Raw genomic sequence first — 20,666 nt, forward strand, 5'->3', positions numbered from 1 at the left:
TTTGGCAAGATACGAAAGGGCCTGTAAACATCTATACCTATCAGGTGAGAGGGGGAGAAAGGAGTCTGGTTACCAGATTGTTGCAGAAATCCGAAGACACATGAAGAGTCCTAGGCCAGATACAGCAGGGGAAATGGAAAGAGCCCAAACATCGCAGTGGATGATGTGGACAAGACGTTAACCTCTTATTTTCTTTCTGGCAGTTCACTTTTTCTCTCCCATTTTTAATTACTTGTGCTATTTAGTAGAAATGAATCTTTCTGACATGATGTCTAGGATCTGTTCCTACATAATGCAGGGACTAGTGAAAGTGGGTGGGATACACACTGATCAGGAGCTACAATTGTTGAATGGATGCATGGGTGTTTGATAGAGTATTGTGTCTACGTAGTATGTATTTCTGAAGTTTTTACAATACAAAGTTAGAAATGATGTATGTTTATTATTCTGACCCAGCAATTCCACTTTTAGAAATTCATCCTAAGAAAACAATTGACAACATGTGCAAGTATTTGGCCACAAATGTTTTTTCTAAAAATTGAAAATTGGAGGGGCACCTGGTGGCTCAGTGGTTGAGCATCTGCCTTTGGCTCAGGTGGTGATCCTGGGGTCCTGGGCTCGAGTCCCACATCAGGCTCCCCATGGGGAGCCTACTTCTCCCTCAGCCTGTGTCTCTGCCTCTCTCTGTGTCTCTTATGAATAAATAAAATCTTTTAAAAAAATGAAAGTTGGAACAAACTAAATGACTGATAATGCGTGGCTGGCTAAGTACACTGTGATACATCCATTCAGCTGTCGAGTGATGGATTTTTACAGACATAAAGCTACTTCCAAATACTTTTCAGTGAAAATGCAAGCTTTAAAAAAATGTGCATAAAAACCAGGAATGGAATGTTCACCGGCTGTTTTCCCCAGGTGGCAGCATGTTGTGTAAAAAGAATTTTGTTTTTCTTACCTGCATTTTCTAAATTTTCTACAATGGACTTGAGTGCTCTTGAGACATGAAATATATATATATATATATATATATACCTATTTTATAGATAAATGAACATGAAAAATGAGCAAAGGAGAAAAAGATAAAAGTAACAATAGGGTTAGAACAGAGAAATGTGTCCTGTAAGATCTTTATCATCACTAAGGCTGGGCTGCAAATTAGCCCATCAGATTCAGCAGAACAAGTGTTCAACTGCAGACCTTCCAAGGGATTTAAGAGCAAAGCTTTCCCTTTCATTCCTGTGGGTGGCAAAGCCGTGTAGTTTGGGCTGCCATCTCAATTACTCTTCCATGAATGGAGTTATTAAAGGTCAAGCACAAGTCTGATAATCAAGAGATGGATGCCCCTCATAATTTTACAACTCATGGTAGAGAGATGAACACAGTAACACTTTGAAACTGATACATACGTGGGACAGAGATTGCTACAAGCATGAGTGGAGTGACCTCTGCACTCCCACTGGAGAAATGTGAGCTGCCATAAAAACCAAGGCACAGAAATTCAGGGGAATCTGTCAGGAATAGTCTATGCAACCAACACCTCCCCTCAATTGGTTTGGCCATAATATATGCAGTATTTTTAAGTGAGAATGGTACTGGGACAAAAGATCCTGCTAAGTGCGCTACTGTTGACTAACCGCCTACCAGCAACCACTTGCAGGATGGCTAAGAAATGCTGCCACATGTCCCCTTCCCCTCAAGCCTGACGTGGCTTCCCTTCCTAAGTTTCCGTATCATGAGCTCCTTGGGAGTCCAGGTGCCAGGCCTGGCAAAGTGCTGATGTGTGCCAGTGCCACCCAGTAGCCCCCCCATATGGGCTTGATCATCTAAATCAAAGGACCCAAGACTTGGGGCAGAAAAGAAATGACTGCGTGCTCTTTGCCCCACTTGCATCAGATGGAATCTTTTAAGAGCCAACATTAGGGAAGTGGATACAGGCCCAAATTCATATTCCAGAGGCCACAGGCATGTTGTTCTATGTGAGAAGTACTGATTGGGCCAAGATCCTGCAATGGGTGGGCGGCAGCTCCAGCAGAGTCCCTGATTCTGAGGACAATGTGAGTGAGCAGAGCAGGAGTAGAGAGAAGGGAACAACGGGAGGATGTTTCAAAGATGAAGAACATTTGAATGGTTAGGAAGGCTGCTCCCTCATTGACTGGGGACTGAGTATGACCCAGAGCTTGGATTCACCTTATGTAGGGTGCATGGGTGGAGGGTGGCACCCAGGTTCATCAGACAGTACCAAGCACCTCTCTCACAAATCAGGTGAGCCATCTCTTAACCCTTGTTTTCATTAGCATCACGATTTGGCAACCTGGGTTTCCCAAAAGTACACCTTTCAAAGGCCACTGACATTTGGTGCCACAAGTGGACAGAACTGTCACCTTCCTAGGGTCCCAGGACCTGCTGCCAAAAGCAACTACAGGAAACCTTTCATCCTTACCCATTCTTCTGCTTTGGGGCATGATTACTCCTGACAAGATGATATTATCTTTCTTTCCCTTTGAAAAAGTAATTGAGTTTCTACTCAAGAGCAACTTTAACTAACAGGATAGCACAAATGAATAAAATACTATCTTCAACCTCAGAGGAGTTTACAGTCCAGGGAGGGATTCTTTTTATCCCAAAACATGTGAGGAGCTAGGATGGTGCTGAGTGAGGGCTGAGCTAATTGCCTGGCTTCAAGACTCTACACTAGGCCCTGCTGTGACCAGCCTGTGCTAACTGTGACTGCAGTGGGCCACAGGGCTCAGAATGCACAGACCCCACTGACTTTTCTGGAGTGCTCCAGGGACCCTGCCATACCATGAAAGAGCTTCCCAGTGAGCAATAACTCTCAGTACCATTATAGGCCTTTGGAAAGCCCTGCCATGCCGCCACTGAACACACTTCTCCTCCAGGGCTGGGAGAGTGGGACTGGCTAATCTCTGCCCCTCTGCTCTGGAACTAAAAGATGTATCACTCTGGGGCATCCCAGAGCAGCAAAATGCCAGGTACCTCTGAAAAGACTGTGTGAGGGTAGATGAGATTATCCCAAATTACTATGTGTTCAATTGTGATCCCCTTAAAATTCACAAACTCTACAAATTTTTATTGTGCTGAGTTGTGCTGAATGGTGTCCCCCACAATTCATAGCTCCTGTGAATTTTGAATTATTAGTACCTCAGAATGTGAGCCTCTATGGATATAGAGTTCTTGCAGCTATAATTAGTTAAGATGAGGTTATTAAGATGGGCCCTAATCCTAGATGAATGCTATCCTTTAAAAAAAGGGGGATTTCGGACACCCAGACACGCACACAAGGAAAACACCACACAAAGATGAAGGCAGAAGTCTACAAACCAGAGGAGGCCAAAGATTGTCAGTGTACCACCAGAAGCTAGGAGAGAGGAACGGAACAGATTTTTCTTCACAGCCCTCAGAAAGAACCAACACTGCTGGCTGGCTCCTTGATCTTGGACTTCCTCTAGAACTGTGAGACCATAAGTCTCTGTTGTATAAGCCACTCAGTTTGTAGTACTTTGTTAGGGAGGCCCTAGCAAATGAATTCGTAAGTGCTCAGCCCATTTCTTCATTCAGCCAGTACACAGTACGTTGGAAGTGGAAATACAGTGGTATGTGATTGTCTCTCGATATCCATTCTATCCCTTAGTACAAGAGCAAGTTTTAAAGGGGCACATGTCTACCCAGCATAAAGGCAACATTTCCCAGCTTCCCCTGAAGCTAGGTGTGACCACATGACTAATTTCTTGGCCAATAGGCCAGAGGTGAAGAGGTGTGTACAAACCCCAGAGCATCCTTATGGAGAGGGCAGCTTCTCCATCTCCCCCCAACTCCCCTACCCCGTTTGGTTGATCCCACATTATGTGCTTAGCTCTCTGGGGCCATGGGAATGGAAGCCACTCTCAGCAGAGCAGCACGCAGAAACGTGGTGCTGCTGAGGTATCTTACCAGCTCTAAACTGTCTAAACTGCAGGACATTTATACAAGGCAGATATATGTCCTCTCACTTATGATATTGTTATTTGAGGTCTCTGCTTCTGCAGTGGTTTAGCGCCTGCCTTTGGCCCAGGGCGCGATCCTGGAGACCCTGGATCGAATCCCACGTCAGGCTCCCTGCATGGAGCCTGCTTCTGTCTCTGCCTCTCTCTGTGTGTGTGTGTGTGTGTGTGTGTGACTATCATAAATAAATAAAAAATTTTTTAAAAAAACAAAACTATGACAAATGTGTGGCATATGACACAAAGGGGCAGATAGGATGCTATAGGAGAGCATGTAGGAGGGTAAACTGTCTGGTCTGAGGGGCCTGAGACGCCACTGAGGAATTACAAAGGATCTAAGACCTAAAGAGTAAGGAGCGGGTGGAGTTTGCAGACAAAGAGGCTGGACGAAGGGTTTGTACAGAAGCATTACTAGGAAAGCCACCCAGGGAGGAACATGCCATTCATGTTAACCATTCAGACAAATTCACTGCATCACAGAAATAAAATGTGCCTAGGCTCCAGTCCAAAAAAAAAAAAAAAAAAATAGGGACCTGAAATTCAACTTTCTCAAGACAGTTACCACTTCGTTATGTTTTACATGTGTCTTAACACTAAGAATGGTTTTACAGTTTAACTGCAGGTGTAAAATGTTAAGTGTCACCTTTGTATTTCCAATCTCTGCAAGTCGCCCCCTTTGGTTTGCAGGTTTCAGGGCCCCTGGCCTCTCCTGCCTGGTCTGGAGCAGGCTCAGCTGCCCACCGCGACCTCCCCAGGACCCTCGCCACTCCCCGGGCAGCTGCCCAATCCTGTGCCATCTCTAGCTCAGAACCCACTCTCACCCAGTGCTCACTGCAGCCTCAGGTGGGAAACGCCATCACCTCCATGCGGCCCATGAGAAGTGAGGCTGGGTGGGCTACCAACAAATGCTTTAGCCCCTCACTTGTGGGAATGAGAGCCAGTTACTGACCTTGCTTCTCATTGCTGAGAGGTATCACTGCTTAGTTCTAAGCTTTTTTTCTTTAAAATCACAAAGCTAGAGGGAACCTAAGAAAAAGCACACGATCTGTCCCCATTGATTCTAGGCACAACTTTCAATGAATCATACCTGGAGAAAAGGTCAGAAATAAAATTTGTGGCCTCAAAGATCTATCCAGACACATGTAAAACACAAGTAGTAAGCAGCAATAACTGAAATTATTAGATGGGGTGGTAAAAAGGATCTCCCCCAAAATGTGGCTGCATGCCTGTAATAGCTGGAATATGTGGCCCCAGAAAAGGAAACAGGGGCCCCTGCAAGGGCTGTAAGGTGGTGAGTGCCGGGAGAACCTGCAACTGCTTCTCTGGGAATTCAAGAGGAGGCCTGTGGCTGAGGATACTCAACTCACAAAACTCTAAAATTCTGTTAACCATTGGTCTACAAGTTCAGGGAGCCATGAGTGCTGTCGCCTAGGGTAGAAGCAAAACTATCAGACCAAAAGTTATTCACATTTGCGAAATGGTGAACTGATCGTACCTCTTAGGTGTAGCTCGGTACCGTTTATTTCTGCGGAGAGAGGGAAACCAGGGCAGTCGGGGTTCCTGGTAGGGGCCGAGGGGGCTGGCAACACTGAGAGATCGCAAACCTGCCCATCCTAGAAATGCAGCTTTTACAGGAATGCACCTGCCGGGGACCCCCAGGCAGTTCAGCATTGCTGCAAGCGCTCACTGGCCCACCCTCGCTTTTCTAGAGGACCGCAGAGCTGCACCGGGGTCAGAGATCCAAGGCCGCACTTGGACGCAGGACCTTAGGCAGCTCCCCATCACAGCGACAGGCCCAGGGCAGGCACATGACTGCCACCTGGCCAATCCAAAGAGCCTGCCTATGGGCAGCCCGGGTGGCTCAGCGGTTTAGCGCCGCCTTCAGCCCACAGCCTGATCCTGGAGACCTGGGATCCAGTCTTGCCTCGGGCTCCCTGCATGGAGCCTGCTTCTCCCTCTGCCTGTGTCTCTGCCTCTCTGTCTCTCATGAATAAACAAATAAATAATCTTTAAAAAAACAAAACAACAACAAAAAAAAACCAAAGAGCCTGAATGTTCACACTCTCCTGGCTGGGCAGGCAGGTGCTGCACCTGGGGCTGCTCATGGGCCGTCATCCCAGCCCATAAACAGCATGCCCGAAAGGTTGTAAAGGTCAATTAGTGGCAAAAGTCCCAGAAGCTGTGTGCACCAATAAATTCCATCCCACTTTTATGTTTTATGTTTTTTGCTTACGCCAAGTCAGGATGGGCTTCTCTATCACATGCAACTGAAAAAAATCCTACCGATTAGATTCTTTTTCCTGTTCCCTCTCAAGATATTGTTATAAGAAAAGAGAGCAGGAAATTCTTTACACCTGCAGCCAAACAGGGATATGTGACTCTGCTGGTGTTAATACCACTGGAAAAGCTGCACAAACTTTTTAAAAAGAAAAACTGCCAGGATATCTTTTAATAAAAAATCCTAGTACATCTGTTGCTGTATTTAAAAGGTTGTATTTTTCCAAAAATGTTACCTACAAGTGAACTCACCTTTGAGGAGATTTGAGACTGGGACCTGCTTTAATCATTTTTCAGATTTCATTCATGCAGAAATCAATCTGTTTGGCTTGACTCAATCTGACCATGTTTACTAATTATTTTTCTGTTCCTTGTGGAATTTTCAACTATCAGCTTAGTTCTTAATTGAACTAATTTCGTAAAAGCAAAAACAGCTGGAATGATTCAGCATTCTTTCATAGTGCTAGTTTTAATGCAGAGAGTATGGCACAGATCTGCTATCCCCTTTTCAAACTGCTGTTAAATGTGACTAAAACAGACAAATCATATAACGCTCATTCCTATCTGTACAGACTCTTTCCTGTTTATCTAATCCTTTCCTTATTCTTTATAGGCTTGTCAGGTTTTAAGAAATACAGAAACATCTTGAAATATTTCTGTCATCAAATAAAAGAAACTCATTTTCATTTGACATTGTCAGATTTTATTCCTATTGTCAAGAAAGATGTGCATGTCTTGTTTTTCACTTTATATACAGCTGTGAGAATTAATAACTGTAAGGAATCTGCTCAGCAAATCACTGGAAGCCCCAAATCATGTGGATGACTGAGTCCTAATTAAATAGTAGTAAGTGGCGCTATTTTTTTAAGTAACAAAATATTTTTATGTTGACCATTTTGATGGCTCTTTTCTTCAAACACTATTTTGACGGCTCTTTTCTTCAGACACTTCAAATGGCTCTTTCCTTTTTTTCTTTTTTCTTTTTCTTAAACATTACCTCTTTTCTGACTTTTTATATCTTTATTATTTTTATTTTTTTAGAGAGAAAGGGTGCACATAAGAGTGGGAGGAAGGGCAGAGGGAGAGGGAGAGAATCCCAAGGAGGTGAGTGCCAGCCCAATGCCACCCTGAGATTGCGACCTGAGCTGAAATCAAGAGTCATTTAACCAACTGATCCACAGGCACACCCCGCCTATTTTCTGAATTCTAAAAATCATATTTTGAAAAGCTATAAAAGTAATGGAAAAGAAAGGAGGTAAATAATCACCCTTAATCACAGCACCTCCACATAGTCACTAACTGGATTTGATGCATTTCCTGCATTTTCATAATTTTTCTTACATTGCTGCTGTTGTCATCTTGCTATTATAAGTAATCCCTTCATGACATCTTTGTATAGATGAATATTTCTGTCTATAAATTATTACTTTAGGAGGATTTTCTCAAAATGGAATCAGCACAAGATAACATAATGCCCAACTGCCTTTCAAGGGGTTGTATCAGTTACCACCAGCAACAGACAAGAGAAGCACTGGGTCTGTATGGTCCACATGCCAAGTAGATGCAGGGGAAAAAGACTTGGAAAAATAGAATCTTCCTTAGTCCTCTTTACCCTCTTTACCCTGTGGCCCCAGTATGTTCAAAGAGGTTGTGCAGAATCTCTGATATCTTTAATGCCCACCCTTGGAAACACATCCAAGAGGAAACAAAATCCACGCAATTTTTTGGCAGGTCGAGAGATTTATGTGGGTCATTTATGAAAGCAATTGAATCAATTAAAGGGAAGGGCAAGGGGAGGAAAACCCACAAATGACAAGTTTTACTTTGTCCAACTCCCTTGGATAAGAATGACCAGGATTTGTTGCAGTATTCTCCTCTTTAGAAAAATCCTGCTATGAAGCAACTATACCTTTAGGTCTTGGGATTTACAAGGCTTGGTCATTATTATCAAGGTGCTAAAAAGTGGCAGAAGTTGCCAATACAATTTTTTTATGCATGCAAAAAGGCCCTTTTTATTTAAGGTAGACCATGTCTCCCGGCTTCTATCCCAAAATGTTCACATAAATATCCTCCTCACAGTCTTTACTATGGAAAAAACAGTTGTACTGATCCATAACCAATTATTATTACTTCAATAATAACTGAAATAGCCAATGAGTATACAGCCTCACCTTGGTAATCTGAAGATTAAAAACCACTTTTCAACCCAACAAATCCCTTACCAATGGCTTCTCTTAAGAGCTACCTATACTTTGGGGCAAAATGTAATTCACTGACTGAATCCCTGGCACAAACAAGACTGGGGATTTTTGTTGTTGTTGTTTTGGTTTGGCTTTTTATTTATTTTTGTAAGATTTATTTGAGAGAGAGAGAGTGCACACAGTGGAGGGAGAGGGAGAGAGAGCAAAATCCCAAGCAGACTCCCTGCTGAGCTGTGGAGCCTGACACAGGGCTCCATCTCATGACCCGGAGATCATGATCTGAGCTGAAATCAAAAGCCAGACACTTAACCCACTGAGCCACCCACTGAGCTCCCAAGAAGGCTGTGTTTTTTAACAAGTGAGAACAGCTTCTCCACACTGAGAGGCCTTCAGACACTTATGATCCTAGAGGATCTTCAAATCCAAAGTTAATGTACTTTTTAGAAATAAAAAATCATGCAGGGACGCCTGGGTGGCTCAGCAGTTGAGTGTCTGCCTTCAGCTCAGGGCGTGATCCTGGGATCTGGGATCGAGTCCCGCATCGGGCTCCTTGCAGAGAGCCTGCTTCTCTCTCTGCCTGTGTCTCTGCCTCCCTCTCTGTGTGTCTCTCATGAATCTGCTCTGCATTCATATGGTCATTTACTCATCTTTTAACTGACTGCTCCTGGAGATTTTATGCATGAATGATCAACAAATTTCAATGGGCCACTTTTCACAGATTATGGAAAGAAAGGAAGAGGAGATCCACACCTATATGTATCCATCTTTTTTAACTTGCCTCATTCTCAAAAGGGTTTAGAGTGACTCCGTAGATGTCTATGGGTCATACTATATTACACTAGATCTAAAGATCAGATTTCTGGTGATTGTAGGCTTCAGGTATACCAACAATAAGGCAACCTGTCCTAAGTCAGTCGGGCTCAAATGACAGCACAACCTTACCATGCAATTGTAAACAAACACATTTTGGGAGAATCAAAGAATTGTTTAAAAAATCAAAACACCAAATACATGAAAGAAAATTAAAGTGAACGTGTCTTTGGAGGGAATTTTTTAAGTGGTAGAAAAAATAAGAAAATATACATAAATTTCATTCATTCATTCAACACATTTTTCAAGCACTGTACTAGGCTCTGGGCATTGATGAATAAGATGGCCCCCCTTTCATGGAACTTACATTCCAGAAGATGATGACAAACTAATTTGACATCAACATTTTACACTTTAAATGTCTCTCTCTATAAAAACACGAAAGTAAAAGGCAAAATCCCTGAAAAGCTTCAGCAAATACAAGTGCTATTATCTTTTCACTATAGTGTTTATACAAATTGACAGAAAAGAATGTTAAAACTCCACCCATGACTAGAAAGTATTCAGGAAGGACCACAAATAACTGATTAACAAAAAATTAGAATGTGTAGTTTCAGATCCTACAGATTAAATTAAAATAATGAGATACCATTCTTTTACTATCAAATTAACATATTTTAAAAATTAGTGATAAAATTTATATAAATCTTATGAGATGGGCACTCCCTTGATTGCTGGCAAAGATGTAAATGAATGTAATATGTTTTTAAAAGGGTTGGCAATCTAGATGAAGAAGCTGTATATCACCTCTACACTAATAAATACGATTTGTGATAATCCATAAAAAATGATGCCCAAATTTAGAAAAGATTTTATGCATTGAGTCTTATGTTAGCATTAGTCTCTTGATCTGAGTATTCAGCACCATTGTGCTTGTATAACAAAGTTGTGAATGTAAACAAAGTTGTCAGACTTCTCCAATAAACTGACCTCTTACAAAATCATATCCTATTCAAACATTTCTCCCTACTTAATACTGGCATCCACCATTGCAGACAGACAGCGTCTTTGTAAGTCAGTTTTTCTGTCATTATTAAATGATATTTAATAGTACATTGCACATAAAATGCAAATCCAATTCAAAGTGAAATTGCAAATTTTACCCCAAAATGCAAGATTTCATGAAGTTGAAATCTTTAATTTCTTTCTCAAAGTGGATTAGTTTCCCTCTCAGACATCTTTAACTGTTCTCCCAGTGTGGACCCACTTTATCCTGGATCCCATGCCTCCCTCTTTCTGGATTTACTCCTTTGTTTTGCTGTATTTTACCATCAGTGGCTTCTTTGAAAAGGGTATTAGAAAGGCAATTTTTATTAATTTTTGCATGTTGGAAAATGCCTTTATTTTTGTCTTCACGATTGATTGACTGATCACAGACTTCTGAGTTGAAAATAATTTTCCCTTTCTTCCTCTCTTTGTGGATACTAAGTGGATTTTAAAAAAATCTTCCCTCTATTTAATGCATTCTGTTTTCAGCCAGATTTCCATTGTTCTGTCTGTCTTACTTCCATCTCTCATTCATGTTACAGGCTTTTCACAGTTGCCTGGTGGAGGCTTGGGTATGTGGCTGGGATATGTGGAGATCAGGCAACTGAACGGTGAGCCAGTCTTTTTCCTGGGGTTCCCTAAATATAAGGATGTGGTTCTCTTTCCTCTAAGCTCACTGAGTTTTTCTTTTTTTTTTCTTTTCTTTTCTTTTCTTTTCTTAAGATTTTATTTATTTATTCATGAGAGACACATACACAGAGAGGCAGAGACATAGGCAGAGGGAGAAGCAGGCTCCCTGCGGGGAGCCTGATGGGGACTCAATCCCAGGACCCTGGGATCACAACCTGAGCCAAAGACAGACATTCAATGATTTAGCCACCCAGGTGCCCCACACTGAGTTTTTCTAGAGGATAAATTCTACTAATTTTTTGCTTGGGGTCAAATGTCCAAAGTGCAGCATTTTACATTAGGAGAAGAAAGGGAGCACCAGACTTAATGTACCATTTCAATTAATTCCCTGGGGTTCAACTAATTCCCTATGCCTCACCTTATTTTCCCCACCCCAAGTCCTGAGCTTTTCTGCAGTTCTAAGAGATAAACAGGCTGCCATCTCTTCTGGACCACCCCATGCCTGCTTTTTAGCTGGTGGCTTCCTCTACTTTGTCCAAAAATTGTTGAAATCTTTTGTCTGCCAATGTTTCCCTTTTTTTCTCTTTGTCCACGTGGATTTATTTATTCTTTTTCTACCATTTTTATTGGGATTTGAGAGTGAGAAGGGATCATATGGCCAATTGGCAATCCTGAGAAGGAAGTCATCTATTACTTTTAGAATAGAAAATATAAACTTTAAATTCAAGTAGCTATTATGACCATGATTATAATGAAGCAAGGATACTCAAATTGATACTCAAATATTCTACATATGCAGGAAATACATTTATTTAACATTCATTCTTGTAGATTTTTTTCTGACTCTGCATCTTCAATTATGTCAAAATTGGATTCTCCCATAAGAATCAACAGACTTTTCTATTTGATAAGGAAAATATCCGTAAAAATTCCCAACAGAGTGCTTGCTTCAGTAGCACATATACTAAACTTCCCAACAGAGCAAGTCTTTGTGAATTTTATTTTTCTTCATTTTGTAGAGTCTGTTATGGAATTATCTTTAGGTTAATGTCAGAAACTGTAACACATGTTTTGTGTACAGAACAAACAGCTAATGATATAAAAATCTAAAAACTGGAATCCCCTTCTTATAATTCTTCCTCTTTTCACTGACTTTCCTTTATCCCAGATATCTTTTCTTTTCTTTCCTTTTCTTTTTTTTTTTTAGAGGATTTTATTTATTTATTCATGAGAGACACAGAGAGAGAGGCAGAGACATAGGCAGAAGAAGAAGCAGACTCCCTGAGGGGAGCCCGATGAGGGACTTGATCCCAGGACCCCGGACCCCGGGATCATGACCTGAGCCAAAAGCAGACACTGAACCACTGAGCCATCCAGGATACTGGGATATCCCCATATCCTAATTCACCCAGGATATAGGGATATCCCAGTATCCTAATTCTTGTCATCTCATCTATATTCCTGGAGGATGGGGGTGGAGGTGGGGGATCTAATAAGTCACTAATTCCTCAGTATGAATTGGATCAATATATTTCTCCTTCTAAGAGCTTTTGCATTTAAAAGAGGACATGTGAAAAGGAGAAATCCCCCCAAAAGATTTTTCTACAGTTAAATTGAGAGTGGCACATGTCTCATTTCAGATCTTAGGCTGCCATATCAAAATCCTTACTATGGGGGGGGGGGCCTGACTGACTTGGTGGAGCATTCGACACTTGAATTCAGGGGTTATGAGTTCGAACCCCACACTGCATGTAGAGATTACTTAGAAATTAAATTTTTAAAAATCTCTACCTATGGAGTTTCAGGCATTGCTGCAGTGGGTGGGGACATAAAAATACAAATTTCCCTTCTGGGCCTGTCAACTAATAAATGACTTGTGGAAAAGCCTTTAGATTCAAAGCCTAAGAGGACAACTAGCAGGAGATCAGGTTCTTTTGAATTTGGCTTAGGATACAGGCTCTGAAGGGATAAGTATGGGTGTCTCTTTCCTCCTTCAAGCCTTTTCTTCACTCCTGCCCTTATTTCCTTCCTCAGCCTGGAGTCAGCACCTGCTGAGTGTATCAGAAAGTAATTCTGGAGATGGCTCTTGGGAGGAAGGAGGTACATGTGCTTCTATCAACAGATAATATTAAACTTGAGTCACAAGTGTCTAATTTTGGGTTCCACGTTTCAAGTGGTACATGCCAAGCTATCTGGTCCCACACCAGTCAGACACATGCATTGTGAACCCTGGACTTTCATTTAATCTGCGTAGGTTCCTGTGTGCTTATATGGATACACCTGGGTTTGGTTATTGACTTAACGATGTCCTTGCCCTTCAAGAGAGAAGGAGAGCCCTGGTAAAATGTGTCATTTGCCATTGAATACTCAACAATACTTACCTAGCATAGGGCCTCCCATACACAGCCACCGAAAAGAGATGTATAGAATAGATGAAAGAACCTCTGTTGCAGTTAGCTAGACTCAGGTGAGTCCAAAGAAACTTTGCTGAGAAAAGACTGGAAGTTCTAACATCCTAAAGGTGTCTCTGGGAAAAAATATGGCAAATGAAGAAAAGGCAATGTAGCAAGGCTTCCAGCTGGAGTCTAAGCTGCATCCATTCATTTTAAGGATCTTAGATACTCAGGGCCGAGCAGGCAGGCTGGCAGATGGACCTCTTAGGAGAGAGAAGCCTTCTGCCTGTGAACTCATTCTACTGCAAAAAGGGTCAAGCAGGCAACCTGGGCCCATGAACAAGCCTTAGTCATCAGTGAGGAATGGTGACGCCAGAGACAACACAATGTCTGCCACTTGGATTTGACCCCAGACCAGCTCTAAATGTCCAAAGGCACTAAGCAAGTCACTTGATCATGCGCTCGCACTAGGCAGCACAGCTTAGAGCCCAGGTTTTGAGGTCACCATAGACAGGGTCTAAGTCACAGCTCTACTTTCTAAATAACCGTGTGACCTCTGTTAACTAACTTCCATTTCCTGACCTGTGAAGTAGAGGTGAAATATTAACCCACCGAGTTGGGATCCCTGGGTGGCTCAGTGGTTTAGTGCCTGCCTTTGGCATGATCCTGGAGACCTGGGATCGAATCCCAGGTCAGGATCCCTGCATGGAGCCTGCTTCTCCCTCTGCCTGTGTCTCTGCCTCTCTCTGTCTCTCATGAATAAATAAATAAAATCTTAAAAAAAAAAAAAAAACCACAATACTTAACCCACCGAGTTGCTGCGAGGATTAAATGCATCTGCACCAGAAAACACTTCAATGAGTGATGGTGGCTATCATCATCAATGCTAATGGAATACAGTTGACCCTTGCACAGTGTGGGGGCTGGGGCACTGGTTACACATAGAAAATCCATGTATGTATAACTTCACGCTCCCCCAAAACTTAACTACTAATAGCTTACTGTTGGCCGAAAGCCTTACCAGTAATATACTGTCAGCACATATTTTGTATGTTGTATGGATTATATACTGTATTCTTACAATAAAGTAAGCTAAAGAAAAAATATTAAGATCATAAGGAAAAGAAAATACATTTACAGGACTATAATGTATTTACTGAATATACTGAGTTTACTGAAAAAAACCTACATGAGTGGGCCCACACAGTTCAAATCCATGTTCTTCAAGGGTCAACAGTAGCTTATTTATAAAGTTCCTTCCAGTTCTAAGAGTCTTTAATAGGGAACACCTAAGTGGCTCAGTGGTTGAGCATCTACCTTCATCTCAGGGCATGATCCTGGGCCCCAGGATCGAGTCCCACATCGGGCTCCCTGCATGGAGCCTGCTTCTCCCTCTGCCTGTGTCTCTGCCTCTCTCTGACTCTCATGAATAAATAAAATCTTAAAAAAAATAAGAGTCTTTAACAATTCTATGATTGTATTGTCAATTTCTAGAACAATTAAACTGAATGACAAAATCAATCAAATGAGTTTTTTGGATAAAGGTTAAATAGCATTCTGTAATGGCCTGAAGATTACTGCATTTATCTCAAAAAGGTTTAAGAATGGTAAGCAGCATTTCTACACCATTCTCACAGAGCACACCGTCATCTCCCACTGTTGGGATCAAAGGAGTTTGCTTTCTGCAGTTTACAAGTTTGTGGATCTAAACCAAACCCACATTCTGCTCTGGGAATGCATGTTTAGGACAGACATGAATCACAGCCCTGGGCTATTTCTTTGTCTTAAAACATTTTCCATGAAAGTATTCTTTTCACTTTGTTGAAGGACAGGATGTTCCAAATCAGTGAATCACTTTTATTTATGAAATAGAATGGATGAGGTGACATCAATGAAAATGGCAGAATAAGGAGCTCGAAAAATCTCTCCGTAAAAGCAATGAGAACAAAGGCAAAAACTATCAGAATCAACTGGCTTGAGCCATTTCACATCCCCAGCTGCTTGTCCAGGACACCTAACCTGGACAGGACTATTGAGTCTATTGAGAACTATTGAGTCTCTTCTCACTAATAGTAAGCAAATCATTATTAGCTCATTAGCTCACAGCATTCATTTAAAGCATATATTTCAAGGGGAACAGAGTCATTACCCAGCAAAAAAGAATCCAGGTGTCTTGACTGCTTGCTGCCAAAGCCATCTGTACATATGCATCTATTTCCTTTCCTCCCATCAAATAAGAAAGGTGTAACTATCCGCCTCCCATTCCACACACACACACACACACACACACACACACACACACACACATAGAAAGGGGGGGGAGAAAGAGAGAGAGAGAGAGAGAGAGAGAGAATAGCCAACAGAGAGTACATACTGGGGGAAAACATGAAGCACCCTGGAGGAATGGTACCTTATGTAGTAGAGCGGAGAGAGAGCCGAGGCCCACATGCCTGGAGAGGGCCTTCCAGGGGGACAGGCTGATTTGCTTCACAGAACTCAGGAGAAGGTCAGGAATTTTAGGCAATGAGGCCCCTGTCAGGTGGGAATGGGCAGGTGGGGATTGAAAGTAGAAGAAACTGGTAGACCTCTTCTCTCCAGGTATCTCCTCCTCACTCCCTTCCTACATTGCAGGCAGGGCACGCGGTTCATTTCTGGGAGACTGCACCAGGGAACTGGACACAGGAGCCCCAGGCACTCTGAGGACAGGAGCTTTTACCCAAAACAGGAATTAAGTGAACTTCTCCACATATCAAACGGTGAGACCCCCAGCCTCTTCCCAGACTTAGCTCCCAGAACACTGGCAACTGGCCTATACTCTAAGCTGGAGGCTGAGGAGTCATTTTGAAGCTACTGTCATGTCCAAGAGAAAAGGTCTAGGACTACCCAAAGGAAGAATTTCCCATGTCCTCCTCCCATCAATCCGTTGTGAAATCCAAGGGACATACTCCCCATCTATCTTGCTGTCCTGTGCCTGGTGTGACAAATTACTATAAATATGGTAGCTTAAAACAACAGATTTTGGGGACACCTGGGTGGCTCAGTGGTTTAGCGCCTGCCTTCGGCCTAGAGTGTGATCCTGAAGTCCTGGGATCAAGTCCCACATCGGCTCCTTGCATGTAGCCTGCTTCTCCCTCTGCCCCCTGCCTCTGTGTGTGTGTGTGTGTGTTTGTGTGTAAATAAATAAATAAAATATTAAAAACAACAACAACAACAACAACAATAAAAAAGCAGAGTTTGATTCATAATTCTGGAGGCCAGAGTGTGAAATCAGGGTCACTGGGCTAAACTCAAGGTGTTGGCAGGGTGCTGCTCCCTCTGGAGACTCTAGGGGAGAGTCTGTCTTTGCCTCTTCCAGCTTCTGGTGATGGCCACCTTCCTTGGCTTGTAGTCGCATCAATCCAACTTCTGCCTTTGTGGCCACATTGTCTTCTGCTCCTTCTCAAATCTCCTCCTGCCTCCCTCTTATAATGTGACCGCATTTAGGGCCCACTGGAGAATCCAGGACAATCCTAATCTCAAAATCCTTCACATAATCATATGGGCAGGGCAGTTTCTGCCACACAAGGTAACATTCACAGGTTCTAAGAATTAGGACATGAACACATCTGTGGGACCATTATTCAGCCCAGCACACCACCCACATACAGAAAGTTTTCAATCAGCTTTTTCACTTCTCACATTTGTTCGTGGGATCACAACTTTTTACCTTTAGTGGATATCTGAACTTCTTGTTTTATGAAGGGTCCACTCATGGCCTTCATCTATTTTACTTTTCTATTGATGTTTTCCCTTGAGATTGTTAGATAAGGCCATTAGCCCTTTATCTACCACATCTGTTGAAAATATCTTTCCTAATTTGCATTTGCCTGTTAACTTTGTTTACAGTTTGTCTTCTGATATACAAAAAATGTTAAGTGTTATGTGACCAAACCAAATACTTCTCCTTTGCAGTTCAACCACTGCTCTTATCTCAGAAAAATCTACCTTATCCTAAAATTAGATATGGGCTAATATATTTTCATCTGGTTTTATGGTTTATTTAATTCTTTTATCAACATGGAATTTATTTCAATATGTGGTAGGAAGACTCTAACTTAATTTCTAAGTTATTTAATCAACTGTCCAGCATAAAATATCTCTTCCTTTCTCTACTGATTTGTCATACCATCTTTATCAAATATAAAAATCTTATATAAGTCCAGGGTCTGTTTCTGAACTCTGTTACCTAAATTCCTCTTTCAGATGTTCACTGTATGTCTTTCTCCCCCTGGGTTTCTAGTTACAAATAGGTAACTCAAGTCCATGAAACCACCCCAGAATAATTTCATATTGCCTTAATACTTAATACTTCAAAATGTTTATATAATTGTTTTTTGGCATCCTAATAGTTAATTATCTAAAGTTCATTTTTATCATGACACATGAACATATATTTGGAAATCGGTGGATGCAGGAAGGCATTTTCACATTTTTTAAAGAACCCAGAGATACTTTTCCTTTTTGTTGTTAATACAATGATCTATCAAATATCTCTGATGATTTTATTAATTCATTAAGTCAATAATACCACGTGCCAGGCATTTTTCCAGGTGCTATGTATGCAGGACAAAAAACAGACAAAAATCCCCACCTTCATGAAGCTTACATTCCAGTGGGGAAGACAGATAAAATAGGACAGATTAATGTCTGAGTGTAGTGTATCAGACAGTGATGAGCAGTATGGAGGAAAATAAAGCAAGAAAGAGAGCACAGGAAATTCTGAACAGGTGACTAGGGATGACTTCACTGAGCAGGTGATATGAGTCAAGACCTACAGAAAGGAAAGGAGCTTTTACTTTTCCTCTGTAACTTGACACAAATGGGTTACTTATATTGAAATCCCTAGTATAGCTTCAGATACACTTGAAGTATATCTCAAGTCAATTACATTAATCATTCTCTGCTTATCTACTACAGATAACAAAATATTAATCTTGATATATCAGAATGAACCACTGCATATCTTAAACATCAAATTCATCATGAGTTAATTGTCTATAATATACTTACAGGAGTGAAGTAGCTTGTTGGAAATCTTTGAACTGTAGAACGAAATACGAAGCTTCTATATTAAAAAAAAAAAAAAAGATGATTTTCTAAATCTGTTTTTTAACGTGAGAACTTTGTTAACTTATTTCCTGTCTCTCACTAAGCATTTAAAAATGCTAATCTAGGGATCCCTGGGTGGCGCAGCGGTTTGGCGCCTGCCTTTGGCCCAGGGCGCGATCCTGGAGACCCGGGATCGAATCCCACATCAGGCTCCCGGTGCATGGAGCCTGCTTCTCCCTCTGCCTGTGTCTCTGCGCCTCTCTCTCTCTCTCTGTGACTATCATAAATTTAAAAAAAAAAAAATGCTAATCTAGGGGTGCCTGGGTGGCTCAGGTCATGATCCCAAGGTTCTGGGATCAAGCCCCAAGTCAGGCTCCCTGCCCAGTGGGGAGCCTGCTTCTCCCTATCCTGCTCCCCTTGCTTGTACTCTCTGTCAAATAAATAAATAAAATCTTAAAAATATAAAATAAAAATGCTAATCTAGATATGATGAACATAAATAAGGTTTAAAAGCCATTAGTATTGGTTAAGAATGTAAATAAAAAGGCATGAGTGAAATTAGTAAAAGCAATTTAATAAGTATATAATTACCTGGAAGCATGCTTGGGAACTGGTGCAGGAAGTAGATCATATTGCCCTGGTGAAAGCTTAACTGACTACATAGAATGGACAAGGACACCAAAAATAGATTAATACAGGTCTTAAGCTCACTTTATTTTATTACCTGTCATTCATAATCCTTTATTTTATGACTATACAGCATTATATAATTTATTCTCTATCTTAACAGTGGAAAAAGTACATTTTCAAAGATGGAGCTTCAAAACACCACTTTTCATGGTAAATTTTATGATAATGTGCCTGAGCTGATGCTGATGCATAGAAAAATGCTGAACAATTGACCGTATTTTAAAAGCGCTAATTCAACAAATCCATTTAAGTACCATTTAGTGAGGCTTCTCTGTGGGTAAAGCACTGCTAGGTGTGATGGGGAGAAACACAATGGTAAGAGAGATACGGTCCCTGACCAGCAGGAGTGAGAAGGCACATACACAAACAATTCTAATATAAAATACTATTTTAAAAAATTATAAGTTGGAGACTTGGGGGTTGGGAGAGATGAATTAAATCCAACTAAGTGACCTATAGCTAACCTCACATACTCAATGGTGAAAAGCTAAAAGCTTTTCCTCTAAGGTCAGGAAGAGGACAAGAGTGCCCACTTTTTCTCTCCTCACCGCTCATGCTCTCTGTTGCTACCTCTGTCTCTCTTAAATAAATAAATAAATAAATAAATAAATAAATAAATAAATAAATAAAATATTTTTTTAAAAAAAGATAAGAGATAAACGTTGGTCAGGATATGGGAAAAAGGAAACCCTTGAGCACTGTTGGTAGGAATGTAAAGTGGTGCAGCTATCATGGAAAATAAGATGAAGGTTCCTCAAAAAGTAAAAAATAGAACTACTATATGATCTAGTAATCCTATTTCTGGGTATATATCCAAAGGAAACAAAATTCATATCTAAAGAGATATCTACACATTCCCATGTTCATTGTGGTATTATTTACAAATAGCCAACCTCTGGAAAAAACCTAAGTGTCCACTGATGGATGAGTGGATAATGAGTATATATATGATAATGAATAAATATATATATATGATATATGAGTATATGATATAAATGCTATATATATGTGCATGAATCATATGTATGTGTATGTATGTGTGTATATATACATATCTCACAGGAATATAATTCCAATGTGAAAAGAAATCCTGCCATTTGCAACAACATGGATGAATCTGGAGCACATTATGCTAAGTGAAATAAGCCAGAGAAAGACAAATACTGTTTTGTATCTGTCATATGTAAAATCTAAAAGAGTACTCATAGGGACACCTGACTGGCTCAGCTGGTGGAGCATGTGACTCTTGATCTCCTGGTTGTGAATTCGAGCCCCACGTTAGCTGTTGAGATTGTTTAAAAATAAAGTCTTAAAAAAGAAAAGGGTACTCATAGAAACAGAATAAATGGTGGTTGCCAGAGGCTGGGGGTGGGGAAATGGGGAGATGATTGTCAAAGGGTACAAACTTTCAGTTATTATAAGTTCTAGGGCTATCATGTACAGCATGGTGACTCTAGTTAAGACTGTATTGTATGCTTGAAAACTGCTAAGAGAGTAGATCTTATGTGTTCTTATCACACACACACACAAAA

At 41.1% G+C, this 20,666-nt stretch overlaps 1 protein-coding gene across 3 annotated transcripts in view; it reads right to left on the reverse strand.

Annotated features, from left to right (window-relative positions):
• STPG4 (sperm-tail PG-rich repeat containing 4) overlaps positions 1-20,666 on the reverse strand; it is a 38,535-nt gene that overhangs the window by 4,120 nt on the left and 13,749 nt on the right. Inside the window, exons 4-5 of one of the 3 annotated variants that reach the window (XM_041757164.1) lie at positions 19,036-19,100; positions 18,391-18,460 (exon numbers count right to left, since the gene is read on the reverse strand). The exons of 1 other annotated variant lie outside the window; for it this stretch is intronic. In XM_041757164.1, coding sequence (XP_041613098.1) covers positions 18,391-18,460; positions 19,036-19,100 — 135 coding nt within the window. Of the gene's footprint in view, positions 1-18,390; positions 18,461-19,035; positions 19,101-20,666 lie in introns of those variants that run through there. One more of the 3 variants, XM_041757166.1, reaches the window with a different exon arrangement.

This window comes from Vulpes lagopus, chromosome 5, assembly GCF_018345385.1.
Source record: "Vulpes lagopus strain Blue_001 chromosome 5, ASM1834538v1, whole genome shotgun sequence".
NCBI classification, from domain to species: domain Eukaryota; kingdom Metazoa; phylum Chordata; class Mammalia; order Carnivora; family Canidae; genus Vulpes; species Vulpes lagopus.